This window comes from Aptenodytes patagonicus, chromosome 1 (assembly GCF_965638725.1).
Source record: "Aptenodytes patagonicus chromosome 1, bAptPat1.pri.cur, whole genome shotgun sequence".
NCBI lineage: Eukaryota > Metazoa > Chordata > Aves > Sphenisciformes > Spheniscidae > Aptenodytes > Aptenodytes patagonicus.
The window spans coordinates 64369418-64385762 of NC_134949.1; the positions used below are offsets into that span (position 1 = coordinate 64369418).

The following is a 16345-nucleotide window of genomic DNA, read 5'->3' on the forward strand; positions in this document are numbered from 1 at the left end:
ACACAGAAGAAAAGGCTTTGGGCAAGTTTCATTTCTCTTAAGATGCTAGCAACTGCAGTTTCTTTACTTGTCATGTTTTGAGGATGTTGTTAAGGAGCAAAAGACCAGAATTAATTGCTAAATCTTGAGATACTTCCACAAGGAAACATACTACTTGGTAGCATAATTATTCTTAAAACTAGTGCAGTTCCAGAATCTCTAGTAAGGATATTTGCATTGAATTTGCATATGTTGTGCAGTGGATGCCTAAGCCTGACAGCATATAGGGAAGGGGCAGAAAAGTGTGTGGGGATTTTGTGGTTGTTTCTTTTGTTTTGTTTTGGTTATTTGTTTGTTGTTCTTTGTTTGGTTTTTATTATTTAAAATAATACTTGTGTTGCCTTTTTTCTTCTTCCCTAGTAATTTTGCCAGGGAATTGTCTTCTGGAAGTTCTACGGGTATAAATTATGGCAGAAGTTTGATCTTTGGTATTACGCAGTGACTCTCTTTATTACAGGTTTATTTTAGGAGATTTCTCTTTTTCCAAGTGAGGTCAAGGCCAATAACGCTTGCATGTTGCAAAGAAAAACCTTAGGTAACTTACTTCAAACCTCTACTTAAAGGGAGTACTTCTTGAACTTCTGTTTCATCTCTTTGGATGTCCCTTTTCTTTTTCATGTTTTCAGTTCTTGGTGAGCGCTTAGTTTCAGCCCCGAAGGCTGGGGTGGCTGGGACTGTTCTGCTCTCTTTCCCAGCTTTTCTGTGAATTTGCTGTTTTCTGTGAAAATGCATTGACAGATTCTCTCTCATGTGACTTGATTTCCCGAGTGATACATGCTGCGAGTACCAATAAATGCCTTTGTATCCGACTGTGTGAGAGCTTTTCAGTATTATTTGCTTATGCATATACAGCTGTTTGAAAAATTAAGCATGTACAGGCATATTGTTACAATCTGGCCCTGGAGCAATGAAGCTGTTGTTTTGTGAGTTCAATACAGAGTGATGGTACTATGCCAGTTGAAAATCTCATCTTTTTAGATTTTTCATCATGCTTTGTGTAATGAAAGTCTTGTGAATTAACTTCTCAAAGGAGCTGCTTTTAGGTGTTGCAGGTTGGGACTTCCATTTATTCCTTGAAGTAATACGATTTTGGAGCAACGAGCCTGCTGACCTGAGCAACTTAAAGCTCAGTCAAGGGTATTTTTCCTTTGTCAGCATGGCACAGTTAAGGATATGTGTCAATGAAGAGAGTCCCTGTGGATAACTGGGTTACTAGGATACAGCATAGGCTCTGTTTTAATTAGGCAGTTACTCTTGTCTTCAGGCTCTCTGTCATTTCCTTACTTCTAGAGATTTTGTAGTGATAATGCAGTTTAAGAAATAAAAATTATTTTAAGGATGTATTTTTTTGCTAAAAGTATTTGTATGCATTAGGTGCAAAATACTACTCACTGATATGTCATCTGCACAAAAGAGAGGCTAATATATATTTAATTGGTCTTTTCAAAAGCTTCCAGGATCTGTATTTTGGAGGACGCTGCAGTGTGGAGCATAAACAGAAAGCTTCTCAGTAGTCATTTGGTTGGATGAAAACTGACGCTGGCTCTTTAGAGACTAAAAATCAAGTTGCTGTGCAGAGAGCAATTAAAAAAAAAAAAAAATGATGGGGGAGAAAGCAAGCTTTTTCTTTTTAAAAATGTGACCTGGTTATCGTGATGAGCAAATCTCATGAGAGTTTTTCTTAGAATTAACATTTGTAAAGCCAATTCAAGTTTGTGTGTATCTTATCCCTAACCATATGGCTTCCCACATGATGATGTCATGTACAACTAAATGCCAAAAAAGCATGAATGCTCTCAGCAAAAGCTACACTTTGAACTATGGTTTGATTTGCAGTTTTCCGTGCGTGTGCATGCATGGCCAGCCAGCCGGTCACGTTAGAGCACTGAGCTCTGCATGAAGCTGTTGCTTTCCTCAAATGTGGGTGGTGGTCTGTAGGAACACATAGTGGCCATAGAAGGCTTCTGTGTGCGAAACATCTACCTTTCTTTCCCCTGAGATGTTTGAAATGGTGTGAATTGTCGTGGCTAATTTGTTTTCTCACCTCTGCATTTGGGTATCTCTGTTCAGAGAAGTTCTAGAGAGAGACTGTCACTGAGGAATCTTGGTGCTATGAGAGCTTTATGCAGTTCCACGAGCGAAGATTTCTGTATTGTTTGGTTTTGCAGGTGTTGTGTAGGCATGACAAACTGTTCTGTGCATGGGTTTTGTTCCCAGCCCACTTGTTAGCAAAGCTGTGGTTTTTCAAAGGCAATAATACTGTTTGGGAGGCGGATCTCACCATGTGCTTGTGTTTATGGAGTGGGTGGTGGGGTTGTTCGCTCTCTCCCTATCTGCGTGCTCTCCTGCCCTTACTGCCTGATCTGGTGGTGTGCCGTTATCTTTTGTGTTACAAAAAGCTTCACTTGGGTTGCAAGGTTTTTCCTCTCTTTCATGCAAAACAGAATGTGTTACAGTGGTATTAAATAAAGAGAAGCTGTGTTTTTTTCTTTTAATCTACCATTTACTGTAAACTACTACAGGGTCCTGCTCTGCCTTAGCAGTGGATATGTTAGGAAGATTCCTGGATCAGAACATAGATTGCAAGTTTTCTGATGAGGTGTTCCATCGGCCATGCAGTGGAAGCTGGGATCCCAGACTGCCTACAGCTCTTTTACACGATGGTTACCAGCAAAAGTGTCCTAAAGGAAGTTTTGAGGCTTTTTTAATGTCGGATGAGGAAGAAAATGTAAATGCTAGTGCCTGGTATTATAGGTTCATTGGCATTTGTTTTCAAATGCAATACTTGATGAGGAGTGTCATGATGTATTTTTTGACTCAGTTATGAAATGCAGTTAGACTGCCTTCTACTAAACCTCTTTACAAAGTCTTCATCAACTCTGCTGGCAAGCAAGCAAGGGTTTGTCTTTGCCCCTCCCCTTTGTGCTTTGGTGCATCTTTTCTCCTCATGCAGAGATGGAAGCTTGTGCTCATTTGCTGTGCAGGAGGGGGAGTTTCTTGTAAACTTGCACCTGGGCAGCAGCTGAGCCACATCTGTTTGCATGTGGATGAAGAATGACTTCAAGATGTTCCTCTTCTTTCTTGGCTATGTATGGAAACCTGAAGTGTGCAAAAGTGAGTGTGCGTGTACATAGGCACTCACTTTGCATGCTTCCTATTAACACTTATTCTTCTCTTAATACAACTTTTTCTATTTGTTATGAAATTTTATCTTCAACTGCTGTGCAAAAGAGTGACGAGAGCATAATTTTTTATTTCTTTACTTCTCTCTCTTCTAGCCTTTCAGGTGGTACGAGCAGCTTAATTAGTTAAAATTCATAAGTGTGTGTGGTAAATGATGAGAGATATTCTTGATCTTTTACAATAAGAAAATGAACATCTTTGAGAAACAGCTGTTAGGACTCCAGATGATTTGTGTCCCTGGCACCGCCTAAGCGCGCACTGCCCCAAGGGAGCGTTGGGCATGGGTGCAGTATGTGCTCCGGGGAACAGAACCTTCCAAAAGCTGCCCAGAGCCCCACAGAGGAACTGGGAGCTGGAGCTCGGGAAGGGAGGAACGGTGCAGGCTCCCATCCCGTCCTGTCCCTGGCTTTTGTGTGCCAGGGGTGATTACTGTCACTGTTCAATCCATGCTTAATGCCTCCCAGAGAAGAAAGCAGACAGCTTTTCAGCTGCACATGCTTCTGTGACTGGTATTTTTCTACAAGCCAGACACCTAAGAAATTTAGTTAGAGAGAGAACTGTGTAAATTTTTTGCAATGACTTAATGCATACAAGCTCATTTTGACAGAAGCTGAACTAAATGCTGTTAAATAAATTAGAAAGTTATTAAGTGGTAAGCCGTATGAGGAAGAGTTACGGAAAGTAAGAAATTGAATTGAATTGATTTTTTTCAGATACATTTGCATCTATCATTCTCTCTACCCTTGGGTGGTCTTGTCCTACGCTATGTTCAGTTATTTCAATTTCTTACTTTCCGTTTCTCAAAGAAAAAGTTAAATAAAAAAAATGTTGTTAAAAGCTTCCCTTAAATGTGATGTGCTACTCTACTCCATAGTCAGGGAGCTGTTTCAAGTAGTGAATATTCCTAGTGAGGTCATAGCTTTAATTTTAATAATTTGGGAACTGTTGTTATCTAGTTAGTTAATAGGCATTTTCCCATAATACTTGGAACGTATGTAGCATCAGTTGCCTCTCTACCTAAAATGCCTCTGTTTGAAACAATGGGCAGCAATAAAAGAGCAATTTTTCTCCTTGCCTAAAAAATAAAGGTACTAAAATTTAATTTTGTAGATCATTGTGTTAGTACACAGAAGATCATTTTTGTGAAGTGATGTTTTGAACTGGTTTGCTGCTAGTCTGCTGGCACTTTCTGATGTTTGCAAACTTTATTAGCTGTTACTTAGTTTCTCAAAAATAATAGAGTGCAAATTAGTAGTTCTCAAGGTTTAACTTTATCACAATTAAAAACTTCTCTGTTGTATTTGTTGCTGTCATGCCTGTACCTATCATCTATAATTTAACGTGTAGGAAATCACCTACATTTTAGTAGATATTGATAGTCATGATAGTGTACAATTGCCACATTTTAATAGCAGAGTGCAGAAAAATGATGTAACTTTTTTGAAGTCACATGAGTGGCAGAGGTGAGATTACATCTTGGATCCCGCATTTAAAAATATATGAAAGTATATTTATTATAAATAAATGAAATATGAAAATATTAAAGCATATGAATATATGCATATATTATTACAAAGATATATGTGAAAAATCATCCTTTTTTACTTTATTATAGAGTATAGAACAGACATTACTTTTCAGCACTGCAACTACAGGAAGGATGAGAACTACATCCCTTTAATTGCTTTCTGGAAAAGTGACTAGCCTAGTTCCTGGTTTATGAACACACATAGTTTTCTGGCAAGCTGACATGATATATTTTTGTCACCAAAGTAGTCTGTAGACTGCAGCACTCCTTTGGTGTAGTCATGGGAAAGTGCTGTGCTGGTGTTACGGCCCTTCCCGAATTCAGACAAGTCTGCGCCAGTGTTAACGGTGCACGGCTGTGCTTCTGTAAATACAGATTTGGCAGTTGAAGGGGTCATTGTGTTCAGTGACAGGTTTCATTACTTGTGAATTTTGTTCAGGCTCTTACCAGTTTTGGGGGGCAGCAGAAGCAGCAGAGAGTTCGTCACCCCAAGACCATCAGCATACTTCCTACGCCGTCACTCCTTCCGTGTCCAAATGTCGTTGTCTGAGCTGAGGCATTGTACTGGTGCCATCTGTGCCTGCTGTGGCCCCTGCCACAAGTGCTCTCCTTTCCTCCCTTTCGCTGCAGCTTGGGATCACAGCTTTGCTTCCTAAGCTATCTATTATTTTTCATAATGTTATCAGCTTGGCAGAGTTTGGCTTGTCTGATTGTCATTCTGTCACTGTTGCCTAGCTCAACGGCAGTACAGTTGCTGGACGGTGAAACTGTCACCCAACAACAACAGCTGTGCAAACAAACAAGTTAGCATTGATAGTCATCAATAGCTTTGTGCAAGTCGTGGCATTGAGGTACACCAGAACTTGTGCAATCTGTCTGCTTTCTTTGTCCCACAGTATAACCAGACTGGCTGCTCTGCGCTGATGAGGGCATGATTGTCATGCTGTGGTGTGCCTTCACCTCCTTCTCTTTTTCCTTTGCTTTTCCTTCCTCTTTGTGGGCTGTCTGGCTGCTCCCGGGCACATCTGCCATGCGTCCCATCTGCTCTCCATGAGAGGCGTGCACAGTTCTGACAAGCAGTATTCAAGTAGTACACTGTTCTTCTGGAGATGACAGAAAACAATAATTTGTATTATTAATGGCATGTGACTAATGCTTCCTGCTTCTAAAACGCTAAGCAAAGCAAATAGCGAGGAACATTGGCTTGCGAACTTGCCGGTGAGTTGTTGTTTCAAAATCCTATATGCACCAGTGAATTTTTCCCACTCCACTTACCTCAAGTAACGATGCTCTTACCTTGTCTTGCAGCTTGTAACTTTTTCAAGACATGTTGTGTTTTCCTTAAAAAAAAAAAAGAAACATTTTTTTCAGAAGTTGTGTTCTTTCCTTCCTGGTGTCAGTGGCAAGATTCTTTACATTAAGAGGCACAGGTGTATAACAACATTGTTATTTGCTATTCTTTATGTCTTTCAAGGAAAAAATATTAGCAGACTGTCAAGAAAAAACTAATTCTAAAGTCAATAAATTTAAGGGCAGTCTTGCCTCTTATGCATGTCTATTGGACTGCTTATGGTGGTGCAAGTAACTCTTCAGAACATCTTTCTGTGACATGTAATCACTTCCAGCAGGATCTTGCCTTGTGACAGCTCCCCTATCAAATTGAACAAAGACAAATGGAGCTCTCTGGGGGTGAAGGAAGATGATGATAGACAGCATAGGCATGTATAGGCAGTGAAACTGTTTTGTTTGTGGAATCACCTCTAGCTTTGGGTCAAAGATTTGTGGAGATACGTGATCAAAAGTACAGTTACTAATTAGTATGTATTCACCTTTGCCAGTCATATTAACTGTCATGTAGCAATTCCATGTTTACCACGCTTACTGTGTTGAAGCTAACACAGCTGTCTTGCATTACTGCTGCAGGGATTTACAACATGAAGCTGTGATGAGCAAGAAGAACTTCATCTGTTAGCATGTTTGCCTGCAATTTGGAATTCACTGTGAGCAAGCGCTAGGCATCCAAAGTGTGACCAAGGTGGACAGGATTTTACAGGGCTGGCTAAAAGGAATTGTGCATGCGTGTAGGGAGAGAAGTGATTCATTTTGGCAGCGTTTGTTTCATAGCCTTGTAAGTCTTTTCCTTTAGTAACTCCCTAATTACTCAAAATGTCACAGAGAGAAAAATAAGGGCTGGAAGCCTAAGCCAAAGGAAGGAGTGAGGCTAGGGACACTTTTAGCGAGGAGAAAACATTGAACAGGTTTTGGTCAGCGAACGAGGCTGGCTCGGGGTCCATGTTTCAGTTCTGTGCTTGCTGGAAACTGCTTTGTCTGTTACCCACGTTATCTGCTTGTGAAAGCTGTTATTCCATGGTGGCTCACTGTGCCGTGTTCAAACAGCTGACCTCCATGGAAGGAGTCAAGGATGGACTTGTGTTTTTGTCTTACATAACTTTTACAAGAGTCTATCTATTTTTTCTTTTCCTTTTTTTTTTTTTTTTTTTTTTGTCCTGAGAGCATTGTAAGGCAGTATGTTTTATCATCACACCACAACTAAGCATCATAAAGCTGGCAATGCCTACAGTGAGTTTCAGGAGGAAAAAATGGATTGGGACTACTTGAGAGAATATAATCTGCTATGCTGCAAAACATTGTCCATGAGATCTGTAAAATAAAGTATATAATCACAGCACTCATATTTGATTAGGTGTGATTAATGGTACAGAGGTATTAGCTCTGTGCATTAATTCTTGTAATTGTGCTTTTCAGATCAGCAGCTTCAAAATTTCTCAAGTTGGTATGTCAGTGCTTGAAAAGTTGTGTCAAGGAATTTAGGAAACAGACCAGGGAGGAGGGGATGATTACAGCAGTTTATCACCTTTGGAAAGTGTTGTTAGACTCGTAACAGTGCGTAACAGATAGGTGAGCTATTCGTGCAAGATCTACCGGGGTTACTGAGTTCAAGGCATCCTCTAAAGGATTACAAATGTAGTTACAATTGAGCAGTGTACTGTATCACCGTCAGGCACTTTATACTGTGTATGCTCGTTTTTATTTTAAACTGATCCCTGGCGGTTTAACTGGATGGGATTCTTGGCCCCCGCAGCTTTTTTAATGCGCGGTGTCAGTAGGTTCCAGCAGCACTGCGTGGACGCTCCCATATGAAAACAGGATGATCAGGTGGGATAGATAATTTAAGGATGAAGCCTTTGTGTGTATCCCTGGGGCAATTTTCTGTGATTTCCTTTAATATTCAGTTCTGAAGGCTACTAATCAAGTTGACATTTCAGAAAAGTACTCAAGCAATAATCAACCTTTTCTCTGCAAAACGCATCCATGGTTGGAAAAGCTTCTATACAGATCTTCTCTGTAACCCAAGAACACTTTTGTGAGAGAGGAGGAATTATAGCCAAGTTATGCAAATGATATCATATATGACTTTTGCAAGTATTTTGTTAAAATATCTGGTGAATTCTTAGCTTTTTTTTCCTTCGTGTTTGAACCCGGCTCTTACTACATGAATTCTGCAAACTGGAGCAGTGAAAGTTTTATTACAGGTGGCCCATAAACAGAATACTCCTGCAGCAGGTTGTGAATAAAGATGGCAATTGTGTAATGAAGCAATTTGTCACTGACTGTTAAAAGGCCAGAAGTTAAATGAATGGCTGACAGTGTAAGCATAACTACCAGACATGTTACTTAGCAAATTCTTGTAGTTGATCAGGTCCACATTTGCCTTACGTAAAGGGAACTGCTCTCATCTCTCATAAGTGTCACTCATTTCTCATGTGCAAAGGAGGATCTGGTCCTTGAAACAGAACAGATCTGCTAGTGAGCCTAATATTAAGAAATAATAAAACCGGAGGAAATGAAGTGATACTAAAGGAAAGCAGAAGACCTAAAGTTGGCAAAATTTTTCCCTGCATTGTTCCTTGTTACCCTTTTTGGTTTGTTTACTTCATGAGACCATGAGCTGCCATGCGCTGTAGCCTTGCATATGTAAGAGGGAGCCACTTTCCGTCCTTCTGTGGGGCTCGCTGAAGTGCTGCTGCAGAGAGACGAGTAGGTGCAGAGTGGGAGGAGCTCGTGTTGTCCTGCTCATTTCCAGGGAATGGAGTTTCACAGGGAATCTTACTATTTGTGCTGAGTCGCTCATGGAGGTTTTTCACGGACTGAGAGGTTTTGTCTCAGCCCTTGAATTCTGGGCAGTTGTCTCCAGAAATACTGTGTGTGAGGTTTGCTCATTGCAATCTTACTACTTGTGCTAATCTGGTGTTTTTTGGTTTTTGTTTTTCTCTCTCCCTCTTTATTTAGGTGAGAGATCCTTGGAGCAGCAAAATTTTTCCTTTTTTTCAATGGACTCAAAGGCGCACCAAAGCACATCAGGCAGCAGGACACAAATGGCCTTAGCAAAAAGTACTTTGGAGTCCGAAGAAAGTAATTTCCTTCAAACGGTTTTATCATCAGTTACCACTCCCTTTGATGTGACTTTATTTAACCAAGAAGAAATGGTCAGGATTTCAGAAGGGAGAAGTACGCCATTGGTAGATGTCTCTGTAACAAGCAGTGAGGCATTCTTAAGTGACAATGAATTTATTAACTCATTTCCAAAGGCACAGTGGACTCCTCCACTGAAGTCTTTTGCCGTTTTAACAGATCATCACTCAGTTAATACAGTAGAGCCACCAAGAGAAACGTTAGAAACTGTGTTGTTAACACCTTCGTTATATGTCCTTTTTTCACCGTATGATATCTCAAAAACAGCACAGCAAAAGACTCCGTTGAGCGCTGTCCCTGAACTCAGTAACACTCTTAAAGAATTGAAGCCTTTTGTACCAGATAGTGAAATGCTAACTGCAAGCAGAGACTTGCCATTGTACCCTCCAAATACAGCTATTTATTTCACTTCCATTCCTTCAGACGCAGGAATTGCAGTGAGGGAAAACATAAATGCAAGTTCAACAGCTCTGCCTTTTGGGGATGCTTCAGAAGGGTCACCTCTTCATCTCAAGCTGCTGGATAAAAACAGCCGTGTGACCCCAGATGCCACAGCACAGAGTACAGACCCGTATGGTGATATTTACGCCTATGCGAGTAGCAGGGCAGCAGAAACTCTGAGTCTAAGGACCTACCCCACTCCAAGCATTCCCTGGGCCATGCCAGCCTCAGCAGCCAGTGCTGAGCCTGCTTTGTTTCCTATTAGTCTTCCACTTGCGTCTTTCCTGCTTCACTCAGCTGCCATTTCCACGGACTCTAATATGGTTCTTAACACCAGCCTGTTTACACATGAATTCTCCAGTGCAGCACCAAATTTGCCTGCCAGTTCAGAAATACCAAGTCAATCAGAGCTTGTCAATGAGCTCATGAGTCCAGTGCCTTTTACGAGATCATACAGTTCTTGTCTGTATTGTGACTCAGTTTCACTTCTGCCAGAAGCAGGCTTTTCCCCAGAACATGATGTGGGCTCAGGCGATTATGTTGAAACTTTGTCCATCAAAGCCCCTGAAGTACAAGGCATAACTCCATTTACAACTATAATTACTGACGGGTATGAATTAGAGGAGCCTACACCTGAGATTTTTGATACTTCTTTTCCATCAAGACCAGTTGTTTCATTTTCTTCAAGATTCGCAGAAATGCCCCATTCAAGCGTGTTTTTATTAAGCACTATGGACACTGTCCTTAACAGCAGAACACGTATAACAATTTCTCCTTCTTACCATCAGCTCCCTGGAGGAACGTCACTGAGCATGTCTGTTGCCCAGTTTTCCCTCCCTGTTCTGGAAACGGTTTTGTTGATGCCAAGCACTCATGTAGAATTTCCTGATGCCACCACTGTTCTGTTTGACTCTACCTTCATCCCGAGCGAGCCGGTAGCATCATTTGCAGTCAGTCATACGACTTTGCTGGAGTCGCCAGAATTAATGCCATCAGAATCTGTGGTTTTGCTTGACGAAACATCTACAAAGGAAGAACCGTCTTCAAATATTTCAGATTTTCCATCCAATCTTTTATCAACACCATTTCTTATTGAACCGAGCTACTTGTCTTTATCATCAGCCATGCTAAATTCTTACTCTGTCATGCGAAGTGATTTATCAACACTCTTACCTCAGACCTTGTTGACTGGGACATCAGTACTTTCTGAGGATGTTTCCAGCTGGGATTTAGCTACCACTGTCAGGTCTGCCACTGACGCTGAGGTTTCTCAGTTCCCTCTTGGCCAAACATCATACTTTTATTCAAATGCATCCTCTGTTCCAGGTGCACGTGTTCCTGAAATAACGCTGTCATCAGATTTTCACTCTGAGTTGTCTGTGTTTCTGGAAGCACCCTCAGTATTGCCAGCAGGCTCTGAAGTTGTGTTTACCTCAGCTGTTACAGGAGCTACCTCTCAGTTGGAGCCTTCACTCTCCGCCTCTCACTCCGTGGTTCCTACCCTGGTGCTGCCTGCTTCCGACACCCAGTCTGTTACCAGCAGCATCTTGCTCAATGAAACAAATCTGATCTCTTTGTTTACTACCTTTCTGGCAACTCCTGTCTTAAATGTATCTTCATCTGTGCTCTCAACTGCTCCAGCTTCTGATGAGGATATTGGTGCTACAGTTAACCCCACGCTGCTTTTAATGTCTCGCAGCGAGGGCAGTGTCCACACAGCCTTTCCTCCCGCAGACCCTGACAACCTGACGTCACGTGCCGACACCAGCCGCGTGATGCCCTTTCCTACAGCATCTCTTTCTGTGACCACATCGTCTGCTCCCACGCAATTTCCTCCGACTTCTAGCCCTCCCACTGGATATGAAGTTCCAGCAGGAAGCAGTGTAACTGCTGGTACTGAGGCATCGGCTGCTCCCACCACTGTCCTCACGACCACTGCCACCACGGGCAGCCGCGGCACAACTGTTGCAGGCAGCCTGGGGACGTTCTCCTCCACCCCTCTGGCGACCACTACTCCACCTGAACCTGTGGTCGTAACCTCTGCCATGACTACTACCAAGCAACCCTACGTCTGCGACATCACGGTTCCCGATGCTTACTTAGTCACTGCGGGTAAGATATTCCTAACATTTTTATTTTGTTTTTCAGAAGCCACTGTAATGCGAGCCCCTAGCTAAATTGCAGGTGTTGAATTAGCAAAGTGAGCCTTTCAAAGAAATATGGTGTGTAGTTTAGACAAACGGCTGTAAAAGCATTGTTTTATCATTTACTCTTGAAAATAATAGAATTCACTTGAACAAAGTCCGTTGTGATAGTGAGTTACATATACATTACACTGCACAGAGAATGAAATTGTCTTCTAAAATTGCTGATGTGTATATGCAAGTATACTGAATTAGAGGTTGCTTTATCATTTAATGGGTTGTAAATGAGTGTTACTGTCATGGTACTGTTCTGCCAAACTATTAAATGTTCTGACTGAGTAAGTTTCTCCTTTCAGTTGTTGCTGCTGTTTGTAAAAAAAACCTGCATGTGAGGTAATGTTGCAATATGAGAGAGGAGAGTTGGCTTAAAAAATGTTTGTGTTTCGTTACCTTTTTTTGTAATTTTACCGTACTAGCTTATGTTTATATTTTCCCTCCTCCCATACTTACTTCAATTGGATTTGGTGTGTTTGTAACCAGAAAAAGTGACGTTAGTGTGTTTCAAAATTAATTGTCTCAGCATCTGTGTTTGCTTTTTTGGTGTTTTCCTACCTCTTCCCTAGCTTGTTAACAAAACAATACCAGCGAACTAATCCAGGGCAGCTGCAGAAGTGCTGCATGTTCTGTGGTAAGCAACACATTTTGCCCTTAAGATTTACTTGTAATATGTAAAGCAGAATGAGCATAATCTCATCCTCCAGATATGAAGGTGAGCTGGCTGTGCTGGTGATGAGGAAGATTTTTTTTTTTTTTTTTTTAACCTGCAATTTGAGTAGTTTTGTAGGCAAGTTACTAATGGAAAGTAAATGCAGGATGACAACACGATGCTTTTCAGTTGTTTCCTTGACCATAGTCACAGTCTCAAGTGTGACTGTAACAGACATGACATCCATAGGGATGTGGGGTTTTTAAAGCAGTTTCTTACTCAGTGGATATCCCTGTCAGTAATCAATGTCAAGCTTGTGTACTTTTTATTTGAGAGAAAAGTAGATACGTATTTTCTGTGGCTTTTTTCTGACCTCATCTGCATTCCATGCGTTGCCTACAAAACTTTAACTGCGTTATGACAGCAGGCTCATTGTGCACAGGTCAGACTGAATGTGCTGCGACTTTCAGATCCAATTTGAATGCCTCAGTGGCTCTTGAGAAGATTCTTACTAGAATGCTAAAGATATTAGATATGGAAAAACAAAGCGAGAGAGAGAAAGTAAACCTGGAGTTCCTTAAACTGTATGTACAGTCACTTTTTAGGATACAGTCATACCTTTACCTGTTTCCTTGTCCATCGTCTTACCTGTTTGATGCAGTTGATCTCATTGCCTGCTTTTTCATGCATTGCACAATTGAAAATGCAGCTTTGCACCAAAGCCCAGGAGATGAAGCTAAAATGTATTTACTGACTGACATTAATTTCCAGTGCTGGCCCGAAGAGCTGTTCTACAAAATGTCAGTGAATCCATCAGAGAAGTGCTCAGAGTTCAGTTCAGGCGATCAGTAGAGCTAGAGGTAAGTGGCATGAAGCGTGTACAAGTACTCTTTGACCAATGCAATGCAATAGTGGTTTTATTTCACAGGCTAAAACGGTGATTTAAAAACAACCCGTGTGGTACTATATCAGAGAGAGGTTTAGTCTAACTTAATGTTAGTCATGTTTGTTTGTTTGTTTGGGTTTTTTTAATGTGAATATGACATCAGCTTTTTCACTTTTAGAATGCCATCATTTTCTAGGACAGACCTTTCTTGGTTTTGCCAGAGGTGAGCAAGCAGTGCCCAGCCCCTACTGCTCACCTCCTTTGGCTGGTGAATTGAAACTGAACTGAAAAGCTTTTACCCTTCGAAATACCTGTTAAAAAGTTCTGTTTCTTCTGCTAGCTGAGTGTATACTTAGCACCTTAAACAAAACAAAACCTTCTGCACAGCCCTGTGCTATTTTATGTTGTAAGTGAGGCCATCAACACTTGCAGGGGAGGTGGTGGAATCCCAAATGCAGGATTTGGCAGATGAAAAAGGCAGGGAAAAAAATCAGGTGTGCAATGGTAAGATATTATTTTTAAGCCTTCAAATAGGTGTGACTCCTGTCCTTCCCCCACTCACAGGGCTAGGAATTGCTGCGCTTTTGGGTTTATTTTGAAAGCTTCCTCTGCTTTGATGTTCAAGGAATCATCTTTGAACAATATTTCAGTCTTGTTTCCTAACCTCAAAGTGAGTGTCTGGTTGAGATGAGGTATAAAGGCTCTATTCCCCCCCTCTGTCTCAAACCCTCTGAGAGGCAAAGACCGTAGAGGTAGTTTGGGAGCACCTTTGTTGTATAATCAGATACTTCAACACTGGGGACAAAATGAAATGTTTCAATGGAATTACTGGTGTAGGTGCAGGTTCAGCTGCACTTGCAATTTTTCATGCCTTTTTTGGGTCTATGATCTCATTTTCATTATGAAGTTTACTCAAGTAGCAGTTTGAATTTTGAACATAGCTCAAGTTTTTCCGTGCACAGAATCCCCCGGTGCCTCTAACTTCTGCTTGCCGATCTGTGTGGGGAAACAGTGTTTTGACAGCTCCTGCCATAATCGCTGCACTCAGTAATTAAACAACTCCTGCCTGATGTTTGAGAATATACATCTCTACTACCCAGTCAAGATAGGAGTGTTATGAATTTCTGCCAAACTTCAGCCACAGTGAGCTGTACCTATAAATTATGTTTAGTTCAGGTCCTTTTAGCAATACCTGCCCATAAGCTTTTTAGGTTTTTCTTGTAAATAAGAGATTTTTCTTCTGGTTTGTGAATTATACCTTCAGATTCTGCAAACTGGCATAGTCAAGTAGAAGTCAAAAGTTCATGATGATAGAACTACCCTAATTTTCAATGACCTTAAATGCCTCAATAATATGGAAGTGCATACCCTCTTAATAGTAACAGCAGTAAGACAAAATCTATTGCTAAATATTTGAAGATTGATTGGAGCCAACATCTGATATCTTGCTTCTTTATATTTTTGCCTTTTAAATTCCTTCCTTTCATGCCCGCTATTGCCTTGTAAAGCTCTCAATAGGGTATTTTGGCCCTAAGGCTGTTCAGAAGCAACTGTTTTTATAAATAATGCAGTTAGTCCAGCTTCATTCTTTGCAAATTCTTTTTTATCAAAAGGAGAAAACATCTCTGTGGAATCAGTTATTCTTATTTTATGCTAGAATGCTGCTATCATATGTGTTCTCTTTCTGATGCCTTGGGTATGGGTTTTGCACTAAAACTAATCGCTAGCAAATGTCTTCACCTCTAACAGTGAAGTACTAACAAAACTGTTATTTTAAATAAAGAGCTGTCTATAGTATCGGTATGTTTAATGGTGATATAATGCAAAATTTTAAACAGAATTCATCTATATTGCTAAACTTAATTGATCAGACTTGACTTTTGTTAGTCGAGAGTACCCAGGAACCGTGTGTACATTTGCAAGTTATGGTAAAGCAATGCACTTCTCTAAGTTGCTTTTTTACTGTCTCCCCTATTACAGCTCACAGATGTTGTTCCCTTGCTGTGATATAACGCACAGTAAATCAGGAGACAATCTTGTTAAATTTAACTTGGTAATATTGTATGCTTTAAAAATAAAATCCATGGCAACGATGGATATAACTGCTGCTCACTTAAGTACAAACCAAGTTTAACACTGAAAGGAGAATTAAAACATTTTTTTTCCAAGTTTTTCAGTTGAAACTTTGGTCTCTGCTGCTTTATTATTTCAAACATTCTGAGTTGTTGAAGTGGAAAAAAAAAAAAAAGGAGGCAGGTTTGAATCCTGCCTAATGAAAAAAACTTTTGTCAATCTTTTCCTAGCAAAAGTCCTTACAGCAAAGTGAGAATAACCTAAAATTTTAAAGTTTTTTCCAGTTGGTCTCAATGTATTGCATCTGCAAAAGAATAAGAGCCTATTGTTTGAATAAGTAGTTTTTGTCAACTTTCTCTAATGTAAACCTTATGACACTTGGGTAAGTCTGTTATGTAATGTTTCCTTGGCTTAGCTTTGTTGCACTGGAGTGTGAAATAAAATAGTGTTGGCAGTGACTCGCTGCCAGGACCCCTGGTGCCATTAAGTTCATGCCAACAGAAAAAAGCTTTTTGCCAGCCTCATTTGTGCTTGGAAATTTCACCATGCAGTATAATGTATACCTCAGCCACTTTGTTGCTGTATTTAATGTGGGTTTGGGGTTGTCCTTAGCCTATTGGTTTCTATATCCAAAATTAGTTAACCTCTGCCTTCAAAGTAAGGAGATCAGTTCATTGTCAGGCAGTTAAATACTTCTTTCAAAGATGCCACCTTGTGGGCTTGTGCTGGCTTCATCGCTACTCACTGCTGCTGAGATTCTGGCTGGTACCGTTTAGGTGTATAAAAACGGTGAGAGAATTGTTGCCTTAGGATCCTGGTGTGTGTAGAAGCAGAAGCTTTGTTTCATTTTT

General features: G+C 40.7%; 1 protein-coding gene across 3 annotated transcripts in view; it reads left to right on the forward strand.

Moving 5' to 3' along the window:
* Positions 1 to 16345, forward strand: part of KIAA1549 (KIAA1549 ortholog) — a 152098-nt gene that overhangs the window by 65682 nt on the left and 70071 nt on the right. For all 3 annotated transcript variants that reach the window (XM_076339853.1, XM_076339861.1, XM_076339870.1), the window contains exons 2-3: positions 9062 to 11797; positions 13307 to 13395. In XM_076339853.1, the coding sequence (XP_076195968.1) occupies positions 9062 to 11797; positions 13307 to 13395 (2825 nt within the window). The remainder of the gene's footprint in view (positions 1 to 9061; positions 11798 to 13306; positions 13396 to 16345) is intronic.